Here is a 19,752-nt window from a genome sequence, read left to right on the forward strand (position 1 = left end):
TGAATTGGTTGACCACTATTGCCTTGCACATGGAGCTGAAAGTGGCAGGTTATAAAGTGCGGCATGTACTAAAGTTACAGAAGCTTGAGGGCCAAGGCAATAAAAAGTCCAAGACCAGTGAGAAGAAATACGGACCGTGGAAGATGATGGCAGATATTATTTAGGTCAAAAACAGTTGACGGTTGGAAGGACGTGCTTGAATCGAAACAAATGTGTGACACCAAAAGTTTCGGATAATTGAAGGTTATATACACATATATTTTGACAATAGACCACCAACTGGTTGGTGAGGTGACTTTATTTATTGAACACGTGTATGTAGCAGCCGTCAGCTGATAACCATGAAAAGTGAGGCAAAATTAAATCTTACCAGCAAGTTGTCATGTGATTGAGTCTTATTGGTAAAAAGAGGATGGTAGGACAGTCCTGGAATGAGCACCTCCGTCGGCCTGTAGAAAGACGACGTGATAGAGTGAATATTTACATCAGTAAACCTGTACAACACTGAACAAATAGACATAGCATTCATCAGAAACAAAACCGTTAATTTATTTTACTCTCAGAGATTAAAACTAACATGAAAATGCATCTAGGGACAATTGATCAGAATGCCTTCATAACAGATCTCGTTGTTGGTATTGTCCCAGTGATCCGTATCAGCTGGTGGATAGTGAAAATAACACCAACAGCCTTCCACAAAGAATTTGCACATGTACCAGCAATAGCACCCATAAACCATCAGCTAAATGAATCCCATATCAGCATTACGAATCCATGGAACAGACAACAGACGGTTAAAGAAAATTTTACTACGGCTTTTTTGTGATGTAACTATATGGCAGCTTCTTATACAGCATGCAGGAAGTTCACCAGCCCTGAGAAAGGGTACGCTGATTCCACTGGCATGACTTGTCTATAAGGGCTTTGTCTAATCTGATGAGGATTTCGCTGTCGTTCGCACTTCCTCCCCTTGCACACAATTCCAATAGCCAAGCAAGTTTCTCTGACGTTGGTTATTAACACTAGGTCATACACCCAAAGAAGTGAAATCTTCCTTTGACGTCACAAAGCGAAATTTACGGTTCACAATGAACTGCTAATGATATTGCAAGCTGGTAAAGCCTGATTACCAGCTTGCACCCATGATTGCAAACAAACTGAACAGAGTAGGTTGAAAGACTTTTGTATTTACCCTCCTCAACCATCCCAAAGAGGTCCTAAGTTGCTTACACTAAGACTGATCTATTAGCCATATCCAATCAACAAGATGGTTTTTCGGCTGCTAAGGAGGGCGCAGATTTGAAATCTGTAAATCTACCACAGACACTTAAATTGGTAGGTTAACTAGGCTCTCAAAAGGAGGCTTGTAGCTAGTAAAACTCCATGTCCTGGTCAACAGAACATAATTTAATATTGAACCCTCCATACTCGTTTTTTGGTTCAGAACTCAATATATTCCAACTATCCTCCAATAATAAGGATAGGCAGAGCATCCATCCGAACCGGAACGGTGAAATAAACGTAGGCTTGTGGAAGACTCACATCCTGATTCCAATGAAAATGGCCAAAGACACAAGATGGAGCTTAAACCAGACCATTGGTGCCTGTTTGGTAAAGGTAATGGTAATTTTGCAGCAGACGATGTGGACCTTCAACTGTTTAAGGCTTTAGTATCTTTCAAAAAGTCGTGACATCAAAGAGTGCATTATCATGCAATGAAGATTACCTGCTTAGCATATCGACCGCTTGGAAACCCTTCTGCCAAGTCATTTCATCAATTCATTGGCCGTTGACTGCCCAGTTCACCTTCTTGTTTTTGCACTGAGAATTCAACACTGCTGTGATGCCCTGCAAGTAAGAAATAAATTAGACAAGACCACATCAAATAGGATGAAAAAGCCCACATCAGAATAGTGCATTCCTCAACAATTTGCACGAGCCAACATGAGTAAAATCTGTCAACTACAAAAACTCCACGTACAAAAACATGATTCTTTTTAGGTCCTGCATACACATACGTCACACAAGCAATTGAAAGCAAATTCGAAAAGAAACTCTACCAGCAACGTCACCGACAATGAGAACTCCTCACAGTCAAATCGACAATGTTTTACGACATTCTAATTAGAGGCCCAAAAGTAAAGTTAGAAGGAAATCCAAGTGTGATGGTAATCACTTTATAAAAGCAATTGCGACAGTTAGGGCTGTAGGGGAAATCATTCCTAGTATGGGCAAGGGCAACAAGATACGCAATATTACTGAAACCACTGGAACAATTGTATCTCAGCATTGTCACCCTCGTCTACGTAGCTAGCAGGCCCTACTACTTCAAATTCATCTTCTGCTCCTGAAGTAACCCGAAGGCTGCATCGAGTAAGTTCACATAAAAGCCCAGACCAAATTCGTCAATCCTTTGGGCATCATAATCTTCGAACTAACTGTAAGGAATCCAACCATTCCTCACTGATACAGAAGTACAAGGATGTGCCCACTCTGCTTCAGTATACCTCTCCACGTTACCCTAAAAACAGCCATCCAAGAAGGGCAAATCATATACACTCTTCCACATCCAAATCATCGAAACGCTAACCATCAAGACGAACAGCATTCCCTCAAACATAACTGCACTGATAACCCATCTCTCAAAACTCTAAATTGCCACAACGGAAGGCGCACAGGTCGCTCAATCTGAAGCAGGTTGTTTCATTAGCATCAAAAACTTTAACGATGGCTTCGAAAAGCAAGACAAAATTTGAAAACATATATATACACACACACACACACACCAATTCTTACTCTCGGTGGTAAAAGTATGTGAAAAACTCGGCCATCCACGCGGAATTGCAAGAAGAAAGGATAAAAGCTCCACACCTACACGTTTGTACCCCAAGTGCCGCCTCACAAAAAACGAGCCAACGAGCGTCGGCGAACACAGAATGTCAACACGCTTGTTGATAGGTAACCATGGACTCACTCACTCACTCACTCACAACTTGAACAAACAACTTGAAATTCTTCTCCACAACCACCTGTTACGACAGAATTCGAGCCCCCTACAACAAAACAAACACTGTCACCGCGCAGCTCGTGACCCATAGATCCTCCTGCGTCGTCGTCGTCGTCGTCTTCATCATCGACACCACCAGAGCCTCCAACTCAGCCTCGAAATCTGTTTCGATCATCGCCATCGCCATCGCCATTGCCCTCCGTCGCCAAAGCTCGCAATCTGCCATTGTCCTTAAAAATTGTGCCAAATCTTCGTCGCCATTTTGTCTTGTCGTCGTCGCACCAGATTGTCGTCAGTCCAAAAACTTATCGTCCTCATCGTCGGACGCAATTGCTATCGTCTGAACGAACCATCATCGTCGTCACTAATTGTGGTGGTGGTCGTCGTCATCATCGTTGTGACAACGACGATAAAGGCTTTATAGTGCAGCGACGAAGGAATGTGAGTGAGCTCAACCTTGGAGGACGTGTTTAAAAGAGAGGGGAATGTTCATTTTAGATTTTATTCTTACAGAAAAAGTATAATAATATTAAGTTGGATAGAATTGCATTAAGATTTCTCAGATTCATGTATGATGCTGATCAACTAGAATGAGAGGGACTTTATACTTGGAAGACCATTCATTCAATGCAATGCAATGCAATGCAAAAACATTGGACCCACCCAAAGAGGTGGTTTTAGTTTAAAATAAATAACAAAGAAATGCTAAAAATTGCTTAAAAGAAGCGATTCAAAAATGATTTGGTCCTTTTCATGGCTTTTAAAAGCCAAGGCTTCTAAAAGAAAAGAAGGGTTTTTTGTTTTTTTTTTGTTTTTGTTTTTTTTGTTTTTTTTGTTTTTTTTACCAACTACATATCTTTAGTACTAAGAATTTTGAACCATAGTCTTTTAAACTTTGTGGTTAACCATATCATATAATTCCACTATTCTATTTATGTCATATGAAAGAAAAGAAAAGAAAATAAATAATAAAAAATGTGAGGCTATTGATTTCATCTAATCGAAAGAATTGAAAATTGTTGCAGCTCACCTTTTTTGACGAATGTTAAGACTTATTTTAAATGGCCACCATTTTTATTGTGGCATGTTATTTCTTATCTATAGATATAAGTACAATGAAGTTTGTTTTGAATTTTTTATTAATAAAGTCTACATTTTCTAAAAAAATTTCATCCAAATCTCACAAGCCTTACGCAATGCTATTAATTTCTAATCATTTTGTTGATTGCAGAAATACTTCATGAAAGCCAATTCATATAATTTAACAAATGTTTCTTCATAGAGTTGTTGACAAAAAGTACCAATACATACAAATACAAATATATATATATATATATATATATATAGTAGATCAAGAATTATGTGTAATCTTTGCTTTATGAATTTTTAATATATATAGTTTATAGAGTATGTTTTCTAAATGTCTATTTTTGATTTGTAAAGCACATGTGATGCAAATATAATCTTTCCGAAATTATTGTTAAAATTTGAGGACTGCAACATATAATATGGTTGATTATTTATTAAATAGTGATACATCATGACTTCTTTTTTAATTTGATTTTTCACATAATATATATCTCTCTATACTCTCGCTATCTCAACCATGGCAGAGTTATTAGTTACTAGAAATCAGAAATGGGTCGATACAATGTTTTTTTTTTTTTTCACTGCATGTATAATTGTAATTTTATTGTTCAATAGCACTTAACTTTGATTTTCTTTAACATTAGTCTTCTTATAAATATCATCAAAATCACCTCGATTTTTTTATAACAAAATTTATAAAAGCATAAAAAGAGATTATAAAAGATCTAATGTGAACTTTTTTAGTTCAAAACATCATATCATATTGAATATGTATGTTTAAACACAAAAATTGCAAAGAAGACTTTAGAAAGAAAATAAAAAATACGAAAAACTTAAAATAATGTTGTACTTGGTTTTTAAACTTTCCATGCTAATTTGTATTGTTCAAATGCATGGATAGTTTTTAAAGAAATTCTCATACTACTTATAAGTTTCCTATTAATTATTTGAAAAATGAATAGAAATTTTGATTATGGATATTAATTGTAAGTTCCTGGAACTTGTAATTCAAACTTTTTTATTTCTATAATTAAAATCTTACAAGTATAATATTCTATTATATGTGTTTATGAAACATATTGGCTAAGGTACTCGAAGCTTGATAATCAAGCTTCTAAATTCTTCTTGACTATGCATTAAAAAAAATATTAAAGCAAAACCTTACTTTAAGAATGTTTAGTTCAAATTATAAGGCACATAATTACAATTATTTGAGGTGATTTTGTATATAATCCACACAAAGTACCCTTAAATCATCAAAACAATCGTAAAAACATATGTGGGTCCCTGAGACAATTTTATTATAAAATTCGACACAACTTCAAGCTATGCAATTGAGAAAAACTCAAATTAACTCGCTATTTTCACAAGTTGACATGGATTCAAAAGGATTTACATTTAAATCACAAATGTTTAAATACCACAATGGCTTCCTACAGTGAGGTACTTATAAAGTATACTTTTATTTTCCTCCCCCTGCCCCTCGTCACGTCAGCAGGCCAACATCACCAAAAGGCGCGCGCATATTCATGAGAGAATTTTATAGGCGGGGGATATGTGGAAAAGAGGGAAAAGCGCGCGGAAGTTTCCCGCCTCCCCTGGCTGGGTATATGGTATGACGAAGGAACGAGCTAGGAAGTTTTCCTGTGGCGGGCGGAATCCCAAGCTGCCTTGGAGTGCAAGGCAATTGGCGGATCCTTTTCCGTGGCCGTGGACGGGTTTCCGTGACCGTGACCTTCACAGCGTGTGCTCGACAGATTGTAGTAAGGTTGAGAATGCGTTCTGCTGAAACTGAAGCGGCACGGCAAATGTTCGGTTCAGATCCTTGCGCTCCACTTTGCTGTTGCCACACAAATTTCTCGTATTAATGTCTCGTTCTCTCGATGAGTATGACTTGCCCATGAATGCACTTCTCTGTATGTCGTGTCTATAAATCGATTGATTGAGAACAACATTTTGAGTTTCTGTGGGATTGTGTGAAGCACTGAAATAGTGGAAGCATTTTGCGAATCTCTCTTGGTGATGAGTTTTCTCGGTGTTAGAGTCAGGGTGCGCGATTAATGCGTTGTGAATTTGAGCTGAAGGACGGGCCTCCAATTTTGGTCGAGAGAGAGGGGCGTCGTGTTGGGGGTGTCGGTGAGAGAAGTCACAGAGTTTGGGTCGTGGGTGGAGAATGGATGGCGTCGGAAATGGAAATTGCCGACATGAGGATGAAACTGTTGGTTCGACTTGTTCTTCCGTTGTACCTCCTCTGTTTGGTTGTGAATTGGCAGGGAAGCGTAAATGGAGAAATTGTTGGAGTGTTGCTGTTCCAGGTCGGAATGAGTGCAGTGTTGATCGTTCTGGCGGAGGCGCTAGGGTCTGGAGGATCGGCAAACGCCCAAGGACGAAGGATGGTGCAGGGACACGCTTTGAGTCTGGTTTTAGGGCAACAAACTGTCTGCACGGCAGGATTGTCCAGGCAGTTCATCGAACCGGTGAATTGGGGACAGGGTGGACTCACTTTGATGCGATACTCGAGGATTTGGAACTTGGGGGCACTGTGCGAGATGATCGCGCAGAACGAGAGGAGATGGAGAGCAGTGGCGAGCCTGTGCAGTTCATGTACTTTGAGAAAGGAAATTGGGTGGAGTTTTCTGCGGAAGCAAATGCCGCTGCGTGGAATTCGTTTCAGGCAGGACATTCAACGTGTGAAATCACTGTACAAAACCGCGTTTATATGCTGAATTTTCTAGAGATGGTGCAGGAGAACAAACGAACAGGTTACATTCGGTCGTTAGCATGGATTAACGATGATTGGGTGATTAAGCTCCCTGCAAATCCTACTGCTGGTCCCTGCGGATCAAGAGAGGAACCGGGTGTTTCGAGATGTGACAATCAGGTGAATCGATATCATGGAAAGTGGCGAGACGGTGCTGCGGACTCGCTTTCAAGTTTAATGTTAGAGACAAATGGGGGTCTGGGTTGTGAATCGGTTCCATTGTGGACTAGAACTGACCACGCTCCTCCTGCACTTTCAGTGGACGACACTTCACGTGATTCTAATCACGCCTTTAGTGATGATGACCTTACCCAGCATAGGTTAGGAGGTCTCGTTAGCTCAAATTGGGAAGCGGATCCGATGGATTCAAAGTTTTTTGTGAAAGGAGTGGGATTGATTGGATTGGGAATGATAGGCAAGCCTCCGGATGTTGAAAATACGTCTGGCTTTTCATCACAGAGGCTTGTTCCATTGAAAAAGGGAGACAGTGAATATGAGATCGTGGAAAAAAAATTTATGCATGGAATCGGAAGGGTTGCTAGTGATACGATAATCACTGGAATTCATCGTGACACAAGTGCGGGAGCTGCGGCACGACAGGAAGCGTTTGTAAGACAGACAGCATTGGTTGAAAAGACTCGTGGGAATGCAAATTTGCGGTTCGGATGGCATGGAACTTCTAAGAAGGCAGTGGAAGGGATTTTTCTTCATGGTTTCGGACAGCCAAAGACATCAAAGAACGGTTCTACATATGGTGTTGGTGTTTACCTTGCCGTAGAGAATCAGGCGTTCGTTAGGTCAGCACACCATTAAACGATTCGTAATGATAAGCAGGTCGATATCCATATTAGGAAAGGGAATTAGAACTAGTTGAGGTCTTTCCTTCGAAATGGTTTGGAACGCCTGTGAGAATTTATTGTCACGAAAAGCGTAGTGTAGTTTTCCTTTGGGCCACTTATTGAATGTTGTTTATATGTGTTGCAGTGCGTTATATGCAGATAACGACGAGAATGGGGAGCAGCACGTCGTGTTATGTCAAGTAATTGCAGGGGCTTCCGAAGTCGTCAAGCCTGGATCTGAACAATTTCACCCGAGTACCGAGCATTTTGACACGGGAGTAGATGACATCAACTCGCCGAAGAGGCTGATTGTTTGGTCTACTCATATGAATACTCATATATTGCCTCTCTATGTGGTCAGTTTCAAGTTGCCGCCAAAATGGCATCGAATGATCGCGGGATTATGTGGCAAGCAGAAGGGTTCTTCGACGGCATATCACCAGCTCCCCGCAAAGCGTTCCTTCACTATTAAAAAGGTCTGTCTGAATTAAGCGTTGATTTCTGGATTCGTAATCCTTGCACTAGGCCTGCTAAGCTTGGATAGAACAGCTGTCGTTTTGTTTTGAAGCATATGCTGCATGTAGATTTTGTTTTCCTGTCCTTGCTGCCCCGTGTCTCGTGTTAAGATGGCTTCAATCCTATCACGGGAGCTTGTCTTGAGGACTACGTTCTATATATTGTCTTTTTTTTCTTCTTTCATTTGTTTGTTTTTGTTTGTTTGTTTTTGTTTTGTTTTTGAGGTTTTCTTGCACTGATTAATCTGTACGCTGCAGGCATGTGGAGTGGTTGAGGCTCTGCACAACAAAACATATGCATGTATGAATCCTGGGCAGGGTCCAAAATCAGCCTTCATTCGCTTTCCTCTTCTGCTTCCCCTTCTTCAACTGTTTCTAACTTCAGAGCAACGTCTTGAACTGAAGAATTGTCACGCCAAATTTGAGGTAATAACTTTGTGTTCAATTCGAGTACGAATCAACGTTCAGTCCAATTTGTGCGTGTAACCTATCGGGTCGCGTTTTTTTTAATAAGAATTACTTCTCATGTGTTTTTGTGGCGCTTTTGCAGGCCGGTGAAATGTCTCGCGAAATGCTTGTTAAGGAGATACAGAAGATGGTAGGGAGGGACCGCCTAATTCACGCAATACAAATGTGCCGAGGATTTCAGGGAGGCCAAGCGACCTCGGGTGTCAACGCCCAATGAGGGATTCATTGGGAGGCAAGCTTTAAACTGAAGGTCTTTTTGGAATGGATTCAGCTATAGAGCCGATGATTTTCAATTGCAGCTAAGAATTTCAAATGACTAGTTTGCAAATGAGAATCTGCCACCAGTGTAGCTTTTATCCTCAACGCTTTGCTCTTCTGTCCAAATCCATGCGGGAGTTGATGACTTTGAGTACTTGGTCTACAACCCGAATTGTGTCCTTGACAAAGCACAGCAGCTTAAGTACGATTTCGAAGGACACGGTGTTTATGGGATTATGTTTCTTTTTCGTCAGATGTCACCCTTACCTCACATATTTGAACTCATATGTGTAGCATGGGTGAAATCCTCGTTACAGGAGGAGGTTACAGGATAGTCATGTGCTTTAACTCGGTTTTTGATATCTTTGGGCTGTGTTTTAGAAGTGTTGCGTTTGAAGGGCTAAGAATGACCAACTCCTTTAGATATTTTTCCTTTTGCACTCCAAGTAGTATGGAGTATCTCTCAACAGAAGAAGCTCGTGCAGATTCTTTACAATAACAGGGTTGACTTATCAACCCTTATTCCAGACAACTTCGTCGATATGTGGGTAAAAGTCAGAGGCCATTGAGTACAGATCGCTATAGATGAGAGAATCATAACTTCCTTCCTCGCTTCTGATGCGGGAGGTTGATTTGCTCGTGTATTATGCGTGAGCATCGATACTCTGTATAATAAATGTCAGAACATACATATTTTACATTTGCTTATACAGATCCACTTGCTCTTATACAGAAGCACCATGACGTGTTCAAAACTTGAATTTTCCATGAGGTTTTCGGATCTATTGCTTTGCATGAGCTGATTCTTCGATGCTGTCATTCTTTTCCTAGCTTCTGTAGGTTCTACAAAGCTTGATCAATGTGCATGAGGTGGATCTGCTTTGAATCTTGTTGTGGATTTAGTGACCATCAGAAAGAGGGTGCTGCACCAATATTGATGTGGTGAGACATGAGCTGGACTTCCTAGATAATCCTGCTGTGGAGGTTACTTATGACAAGTTTAGAACAGGTATCTGTTTTCAAAATCCTGTATTTGGAGTGGCAACGTATGGATAGAAACGCCACAACTACTAGTGACTCAGAAGCTAGGCTGTAGCTTGACCTGGAGGACAGCTCTTCATAATTTCACACTTGAGACGCAAGAAGGATGATGGCCTTGTTGTGTACAGTACTTCAGATTGGCTCAGGTGGTGACGGAGTCTCCACAATGTTGCTTTGGTAGACTCACGGTCATGACACAATGCTGAAGCCAAAGAAGCTTAAATAATTTAACAAAAGGGAAACTTACTGTATCTGTACGTTTGATTCTGAAGATGGAAAGCTCATTCAATCATAAACCAATGCGCTACAAACCAAAAACAAACAACAAATGGAATCTATCTTAAATTATTTGAAATTATGAATCATATCTTCAATGAGTTGTAAACAATGGCCACCAGCAATTAAATAAAATTTGCAATATTGGTTTTTAATGGATTAAACATGTACATGTGCGATTATGTACATTCTCTGCTAAAACACTGAACATTGATTCTGGTAAAAACTTGCATATAATTTGTTAACAAAATCTTATAGAGTATAGTGTTGCCACCCAAAATTGAACATCATATTCTACAGCAATCAAAACTGAAGGCAAAGTTGCACAAGTGTCACACAAATAAATGCTAACTCTTTTGATTCGATTATTTGACTTTTCTCTAAAATGATGCTTATCAATACCAATGTAATCATGTGGTGTTAAATGGCATCCATTCTTATAAAAACCAAATGTAATCCCTAATTTATTTTTATTTTTTAATTCCTTGCATAATTACAAATTCCATGTTAAATTTATTGAAACATCCATACAAACAAAGTAGCAATTGTCAATTAAAAATTATAAAAAATCATACATAAATACACACGTACATACGTTCATTTTCTTGTGGTTGTTGAAAGCACCAACATTTATCAAGGAAGTGTGACGATGATGTATGTTGTAAGAAACAAGGAACATTATAATCTCGCCCCATTCTCTTGCCATCAACCCAATTCTAATGGTTCATGGAAGAGTGAGAAAAGAGAATCATCATCCATTCCACGTCACACCTTTAATTTTATTTTATTTTCTTTTATTTTTTCTCTATCTATCTCTATATATTTTTCATGAAAAGGACCATATATGGACCCAACTTGTGTAATAATTCTGTTGAATTGGGACGGGAAGAGATAGTCTGACGTGGCATGTTCATGGCCAATGCTTTTTCCTGCACTTAAAAGCGCCAATCATGCCAGATTATTGTGTTGTAGGGAGGGCTGAATGAGGCAGAGGCCGGGCAGCCTGATCGAGGGAATTAAAAAAAACAAGTTGCCCGGGTCCCAGGCTGGGCAGCTAGGGTGGAGGCACACGTGGATGGTACACATCTGGCTCAATCAAGATGCCAGGTCACCCCTCCCTCCTTCCCACCCAAAGCTCCAATAGAAGAACTTCACACATATCCCCCGTCCCCTTACAAAAAAAAAAAAAAAAAAAAAAAAAAAAACACAATAATAATAATAATAAAAAACAGCCCCACAAAACCAAAACCACTCTTATTCCTTTTTTGAAGTTCTCAACCTTTTATTTACAATGTTTGCATGCCAATAGAAGATAAAGTAGCTGTGTGAGAGAATACTACATTGTGAAGCAGAATGGGATGATTTTATGAAGAAGAATAATCAAATGGTTTGGAATAAATTAACTTGGTGTTCTTAAAGTGATTTATCTCATACAGTAAAATTTGTGCATCATTTTTCTTTTGCTATGAACAAAGGATTGCAACATTTCACAAACCTTAAATAGATTTGAAACTTTATTTTACCATTATGCTAAAAAAAGTATTCATAAACATAAAACTTTTGAACACAAAACACACATGTGAATATACATATACATAAACATACATCCATGCACACACAAATTGCAGGAATTTACATAATTATGATTTTAGTAACATAATAACAAAACATTTTAAGGTAGATTATTTTTATATTATTATAAAATAATTGCAGAATTATAATTATTATCATTTTTCATAACTTCAATCTGGAATATCTTTTTATATGCCAAAACATAATGCATTGTTTTCATGACTTATCAACAAAACAAACTCTAAGTAAATTTGAATTGATATCTATCTATAAAAAAGGTAACACACACACATCCAATATCAAAGACTTTGGTCACAAGTTCATCAACCATAATATTTACTAATCAAATTTTCAAACTTTAGATATATTTTAAATCACATATCAAATTCTTCTTTTAAAATCTAATGTAGCCATTATGTGAAAGATATCTTTCACAGCTTAAATAAACAAAACATTAACTATAAAACTCTTCAAAGTAAATCTACAATTAAGAAAGTTAAAAATATATCTTATAATAAATCTTGTAGGTAATTCAAATTCATAAGTTTTGTAATGAAATCTTAAAATGCTTTTTCTCATCTCAAAAGTTAAAAATATTTCTATGATTTATAATAAATAAATTTACTACATATAGATACATCTAAATATTTTTGATTTTATATAAAATATATATATATATATATATATATATTTTTTTATTTTTTTTATATTTTGATTACCATAATAAAATAGAAATCAAATATAATTATTAAAATATATTTTGCTTGCTCTATTATATTAAATATATATGCAAAAATCAAACCAATCAATTGATTGTAATAAAAAATTAAATATTTAAAAAGCAAACTTCTATTGCAAGAAATGCTCCATACTAATTCATTTAAAATCTAAATTTATAAAAGCCAAATTTATATTTCTATTCATTTCAACATTTAATCTAATGTACAATTCTTCATTTAATATTTAACACACATCGACAATTATAATATTTTAATATTTTTCTAAAGAATATTCTTAATATATATATATCAACAATACTTTATATTCAAAAATAAGTATAAAAGATTAAAATAAAAAAATATATATTTACGTTTATTTCTATTTGTTAAAGACAAGAATCTTAAAGATCAAGATACTCTTATATCAGTCAAAAAGACTAGATAATCACTCAAAGATGATATAATACTAAATTAGAATAATTATTATCAAAGACAAGAATACTAGAAAGTTTTTAAACAAGACTAAAGACTACAAAATTATTGAAAAATGTGAATAAGGCTTCAGTCTTGACTCCATATATACAATCTAACTAAGAGCTATCTAGCGACGTTAAAAATAATATTTAAAATAATTAATAATATCACTTTAAAAGAAGATACATTACAATTTTTAAAGTACTTAGGTACCTTTAAGAAAAAAGATAATCCACTTTCTATCAAGAAGGATCAAATTCTGGTATTGATAAGAAGATTGTCTTGATAAACTATTATAGATACATTATATAAGAAATCAAACAAGAAATTGAATAAAATAATTTTAATAAAAAGCTAATAAAAACTTAATTAAAGTATTATAAGATTTAGAAGAATTATTCTTAATATCATATACAAGAAGATTAGAGGATATATGTGATTGTCGTTTCACTTATTCTATAATTCTTTTCAAAATAAACCTACATAGGGGACTTCAAACACAGGGAAAGACTAAATGCATGAGTTTTACTTGTTAGGGTCACACGATTAACCAAATTTTGAACCACTGAAACACCAAGAAATACTACAATGCTTTCTCCGAGTAACAATACTCCTTCATCAATTGATAACAACAGTGTACAACCCTGCACTCTCAAAAGACCGCTCAAAATACATAATTTCCATTCAACACCAAAAATAACAGACTTCATTCTAATATATCTGAATTCACATAATTTCTATAATCACAGACTTCTTCTGTCTAAACACACACAACTCTCAATAAACAACAATCATAATCTTCCAATAACTCCTCATATAATTCAATCACTTAGTATTCCAATTACATAATTAATAACTCAAAAATCAATCTTTGATTTATTTCACAAACTCACTTCTCAGTATTCAAAAACTAGTCATTACATTTCAACGACAAAGAAACAAAGAGGTAGAACCAAGCTTTTCCCAGCTCATGACTATCACAGTCTGGCACTCATACTAACTTCTACAACTCCTCTATACTTAATCCCTATTCCTAGATTCTAACAATAATCCTGTAATTAACCACTTTTAATCATTAAGTTAACCATCTATCTTCCTGAACTGACTACTTTATGGACTCTTAGATTAATTTACCAATATCTCATAAAAACAAACTAATATCTATTCAACAATGTATTCAACTTAATTTCCTTAACAAATATTAAATCAATAGTAAATATTGATTTCATTGCTTGAAGCTAAAAATACTTTAATTTCAAGAAGAAAAAAATTTATTGATGAAAATTTGTATCTCTTTCATTTGGTATAAGATAAAAATATCTAGAAATGACATTCAACAAACCTCATTGTTTTTTGAATCAATATAAAATCTTAAAATCAAATTTTAATAAAAACATGATTTAACCAGCTTGGCAATGATTCAAAACATATATTGCTATAAAATACTTAAGATTCTTATGATCTGTATATATGATAATTAGATAAGAAGAACCTTCTAAATAATGATGTCATTCTTAAAATGAATCCACAATTACAAAAAGCTCTTTGTTGTAGATTTTGTGATTAATGTTGGCTATTGAAAACTTCTTGGAATAGAAAGCTATCAAGTAGAGCTTGTCATTTGCTTCTATTTTTTACAACATTAGACTTATAGCAAAGTCAAATGTGTTTGTTTTTATAAAAAAAATCCTTCAAACGATCCATACAATATGAGATTGGCATAGAAATAAATGTTATCTTCAAGGCTTCAAAAGATGCTTTAGCTTCTTTACTCCACTCAAGTTTGTCTTTACATGTTAAATATGTAAAAAAAACCACAACTTCAAAAAAACATCTTGATTAAAATCCAAGAATAATTAGTAAATTTCAAAAAAAATATTATACATCTTTTAATATTTTTAGAACCTTCTAATCTATGATAGTACAAATCTTTTTAGGATCCATCATAAGGCCATCATTTAAAATAATGTATCCTAAGAAATCAACCTAAATAGTATAAAATACATATTTTTTCATCTTGAAAAATAGTCTTATATCTCTTAATTTTGGTAATATACAATAAATATATAGTTCATATTCTTGTAATTTTTTAGAATAAATTAAGATTTTATTTAAATATTAGATGACAAAATCTTCAAGAAGCTCTCAAAAAGCATCATTTATTAGATCTTGAAAAGCAACTAGTGCATTCGTGAATCTAAAATGCATGATATTATATTCAAAATATCCATACCTAATTCAAAATGTAATCTTTTATTTATCTCCTTTTTTGATGCATATTAGGTTATATACTCTTTATAGATCAATTTTGAATAGATCTTTGCTTAATTGAATTAATCAAAAAGTCCTAAAATCAAAGATAAAAAGATACCTATTTTTAATGATGATCTTGTCAAACTTTTACTAATCCATACATATTTGTAATGATTCATCTTTTTTCTTCTCAAATACGATAGAAGCTTTTGCTAGAGATAAACTTGATATAATTAAAATAATGCTTCTAATCTTCCTACCATTAAAAATGAATGTGGCATATATGGCAAAAGATGTCTCTTTTTTTGCAACATGCATGAAAGCCCTTGCACCTACCAATAAGATTTTGGTTGTATTGGATTTATGGATTTCTATTTGACTAACAAAATCTTAGATTAAACTACAAGAAAAATTAAGGTTACAAGAAATTTAGTCTATTTAAGAATTATACTTCTCTAGCTACAATAATCCTAAAATAATTGAATTGGAAAGAGATCTAAACACATCAAATATTATTAAGCTATGATGACTATGAATTGTTATATTTAAAAGAATAGTTTTATGGATAACATCTTTAAAAGATAATGAAGGACCATCTATTAATTCTACATATACGGATTTGATTTTCTTAATTAAGGATATTTTTATTTTTAAAAAAATTCTTTGTTTATAAAATAAATTGATGCTCTTGAATCTAATAAGACAAAGATTTTGGGATTTTTTATCATAAATAAACATCCATTATAAAATAAATATAAAATTTGAAAAGAAAATATAATCATTATTAGATATTACACAAGTTTTTAGTCACACAATTCCTATTATAATTGAAGAAACTTGTTTTTTGACACATTGTCCTCTTTTGCAACCATGCTTGTTATTTTGTGATTATATTTTTTCTTTGGATAATATTAAGAAATGTACTTGGATTCTCTATAATATAAGCACAAACTTCTTTGACAACATCAATTTTTTTTTATGTTTAGTTAAAAGTTTGCAATATATTATGTCAATTTGTATACGCTCTGGCTTGGATGAATAAGCTTCTAAAAGCTAATAAGGTATTGCCATGACTTGACTTGTATCTTTCTAATCAAATCTTTATTCTTGGCATCTTTCAAAGAATTAATTGTTGCATGCAATAGCTATAACAATAAATTGCTCCAATAAGTTTATTTTTGACATCATCAATAATAAATCTTTAGCATTATCTTTCAACTCATATCAAAATTTATTGTTAAGGAGTTTATCATTCCAATCTATATTTCAGATAAGGTTTCAAAATTCAGCAGCATATATGGTGATTGAACATAATCTTTATTGTAAAGATATGAATTTAGCTTTTATTATCTTTTTTCAATTAATTTCTTTAAATGTGGCCATAAATATTTCTAAAAATAAATTAAAATCATAGAATAATTATAAATGTTTTTCTATAAAAGATATAAAAGAATAAAAATAGAAAATAGAAATATATCTATGAATTTTATTTAAGTAAATCCATTAGAGTATTAAAAAAGATTCAACCTCAAATAGAACTTTACTTGTTGTAAAAACCTTCAAAACTTTGATCTTGTTCTATCAAACTTTTTTGCCATATTTATCCTTACTTCTTTCATACTTGTAGTAGCAAAGCTTCTTAAATTCAATTATAAATTTTATCTACTTGCTTCTTTCAATTGCATAATTTTTAGGCATAGACTTTGAACTTTATTGTTGATTTCTTCTATAGATGTAAAAATAATACTTCTATGATTTATGTTAGAAATATGTAAGATTTATATCTTTAAAATGTTGAAAAAACTCATGAAGATTTGCAATAGTTGCAAATCTATTCTTACTTCCATAAAGAGTAGCATGCACAATTTTTCCTTCTACAAATAATTCAAAAAAAAAATAGAAAGTTAAATTAAAAGAGGATAATGTATAACTTCTGATATCAAATAAAAATTTCTACAAATAAAGATAAAAAAAGAAAAAAAGAAAAAAAAGAAAAAAATTAATATTAAAAAATCAAATATTAGTTAAAAAATAAATAATCTATAACCTTCAAAATACAACAATAAAAGTAAAGTGATCCACTCATTTCTAAAATAAAAGAAGAAAAATGAGTTAGTACTCTTCTCAAACTATTAAGGATATGAATTTCAAAGAACTAAAAGAACAATAAATTCTTAAGTCACTAAAAAAAATTAGAAAATCACTCAAAGATGGTATAATATTAAACTAAAATGGCTTTTGCCAAAGACAAGAAGACTAGGAAGTCTTGAAATAAGACTAAAGACTAGAAAAGCATTGACAAGAATAAAAAAAGACTTCACTTTTGACTCTATATATACTATCTACTTAAGAGTTATGTGGTGATGTACTATAAGACCTCTAACACGTGTTCAATTTGTAAGACATATGTTTTAACTTATAAGGCAAATTTTCTATATATGCACCACATGAAAAAATTGTAATATAAGTTATCAATATGTGTGACACAAAGCTAATTTATTGGCCATTTATTAAATCTACTAATCACCTATTGATATGTATAAAGGTGAAAACTTATCTATGAAGCTTTTACAAAGCTATTCTATAAGATATTATCAATATAACTTATTTTTATTTATTTCTATTTAATTACATTATTTATATTATAATTAGAGTAGATATGTATGTCTACAATATTTGATTTTATAAAGATCCAATGAATTCAACTTTTTGCTCAAATTTGATAAAAACATTTGATGAAAAAAAAATGACACATATATCAAATTAGAGTGGGTTTTAGGCTCTTTTTTTATCTCGTATTTTTTTTTTTGCTCTCTTCCTTGAACTATTCTATATATATGATAAAATAAAATACATAGATATAAATGTAAAAGTCATAGCTAGGATATTAATTTAAGTTCAAAGATTTATTATTTAATAAGTCTAAACTATTATATAACATATTATGTGTATTAATTCATAAATAAGATATTTTTAACAAAAATAAAAATTTAAATCAACATGTTTAATTTGATGTTATACATGTATAAAATTATGTGAATAAAAAGTATTAAGAGGAAAGTAAATGAAAACAGATTTGATAATATCTTGTAAAAAAGCTTTTCAAAAGATCTATAGATGTAGTATTAACTTTATATATTTGTAGTTGATTGGTAAGTTGAAAACTTGGCCAAAAGATTGGCCATGTATTACAAATGTTGGCAACTTGTAGTACAAATTAGCCATGTGGCATACATATAAGAAACATATATTACAAGTTAGACATATTTTTGGTAAGTTAAATACATATTGGAGGTCCTACAGAATAACGCCACATAAATACTAGTTCAATAGTATACATAGAACAAAAAGAAAAATCTTCTTCATCCTTATCAACACCTTTCTTATTCTTAACCTTATTTCAGGAGTTCCAAGTCTTTTTTTCTTTTACAATAACTAAACTAATCTTTATACTATACCATCTTTGAATAAATATCTAATCATTTTACATAGCACAACACCATAATGGGATTATACTTGTTTCAAATTCGCCTTCATGATACTTAACAAAAAAACTCATTAATAATTTATTTAATGTTTCAATATAGTATGCATTTCATACAAGCAATAAAAGATCTATAAATACTTTATATCTATTTCTTCTACAATAAAGTTTATCTTAATATAAAATATAATCTTACACAATACATATCTAAACAAACTTATATATTTAGATCAATTCAATAATATAACTATAAAATTAAAATTAAAATACTCAAAGATTTCTAAATGAGTTAAATATACATACATTAACAAATATACATATACCTTAAAATTAATATCAAAAAATTTCATAGCAAAGATTACAAAAAAAAAACAATTTTTTTCCGAGTGTCTTCAATGCAAAAAAAAAAAAAAAAAAAAAAAAAGAAAGAAAGAAAGGAAAAAAAAAAACACAACAACATTCATTAAATATATAGAATATTAATCAAAATAAATACAAACAAAAACCACAAACTAATGCATTTAATAAAACACAACTTTTGAAAGCTATATAAATATATATAGAAAATTTCAAGCTTAAAATAGAACCTGCAAACATGTGCAAAACATATGCAAACCTACATATACCACAATCAATAAGAGCATACAAAGCAATACAACACACTGTGCTTGGGGCAAGCAAAAAGATACAAAATGCATGGAAACATATGCCATTACATCCTATGATAATATGCCAACAATGTGAGCAATGAGAAAACATTTTTAAAATTTTGAGAGGACATTTTAGAAACATTTGTCAAAACATTTCCTTCTTAACAACAGTGATTCAAATCAATCTGCAACATTCAAATCCTCAACAATCAAAGCTTCTGAATTGTGATGGTGTGCCTCGCCACTTCATAATCTACCTGTGCACATGTAGACTCTGCCCCAAACCAAAAACCAAAAAGACAGAAATATGTGGAAACCAAAAACAACAACGAGGAAGCAGGCATAG

The 19,752-nt window shown here is 33.1% G+C and overlaps 1 protein-coding gene and 1 long non-coding RNA gene across 15 annotated transcripts; one reads left to right on the forward strand and one right to left on the reverse strand.

Moving 5' to 3' along the window:
• Positions 1–259: 259 nt before the first annotated feature.
• On the reverse strand, positions 260–3,354 carry LOC149986280 (uncharacterized). Of its 14 annotated transcripts, none has more exons than XR_016501047.1 (4): positions 3,030–3,354; positions 1,727–1,848; positions 811–969; positions 260–449 (listed from the first exon to the last, which is right to left on the reverse strand). It is a non-coding gene; the product is annotated as an uncharacterized LOC149986280 (long non-coding RNA). The 14 variants fall into 14 exon arrangements; XR_016501045.1 differs by having other exon boundaries at positions 2,872–3,342; XR_016501040.1 differs by having other exon boundaries at positions 1,727–2,521; positions 2,787–3,342.
• A 2,391-nt stretch (positions 3,355–5,745) lies between these two features.
• On the forward strand, positions 5,746–9,645 carry LOC112277385 (inactive poly [ADP-ribose] polymerase RCD1). The gene is made up of 4 exons (XM_024509600.3): positions 5,746–7,654; positions 7,842–8,172; positions 8,470–8,637; positions 8,762–9,645. Exons 1-4 carry the CDS (start codon positions 6,270–6,272, stop codon positions 8,894–8,896), a joined length of 2,019 nt encoding a protein of 672 aa, XP_024365368.1. The 5' UTR covers positions 5,746–6,269; the 3' UTR covers positions 8,897–9,645.
• The last annotated feature ends 10,107 nt before the right edge of the window (positions 9,646–19,752 follow it).

The sequence above is a fragment of the Physcomitrium patens genome, chromosome 25, assembly GCF_059467195.1.
Source record: "Physcomitrium patens ecotype Gransden chromosome 25, ASM5946719v1, whole genome shotgun sequence".
NCBI classification, from domain to species: domain Eukaryota; kingdom Viridiplantae; phylum Streptophyta; class Bryopsida; order Funariales; family Funariaceae; genus Physcomitrium; species Physcomitrium patens.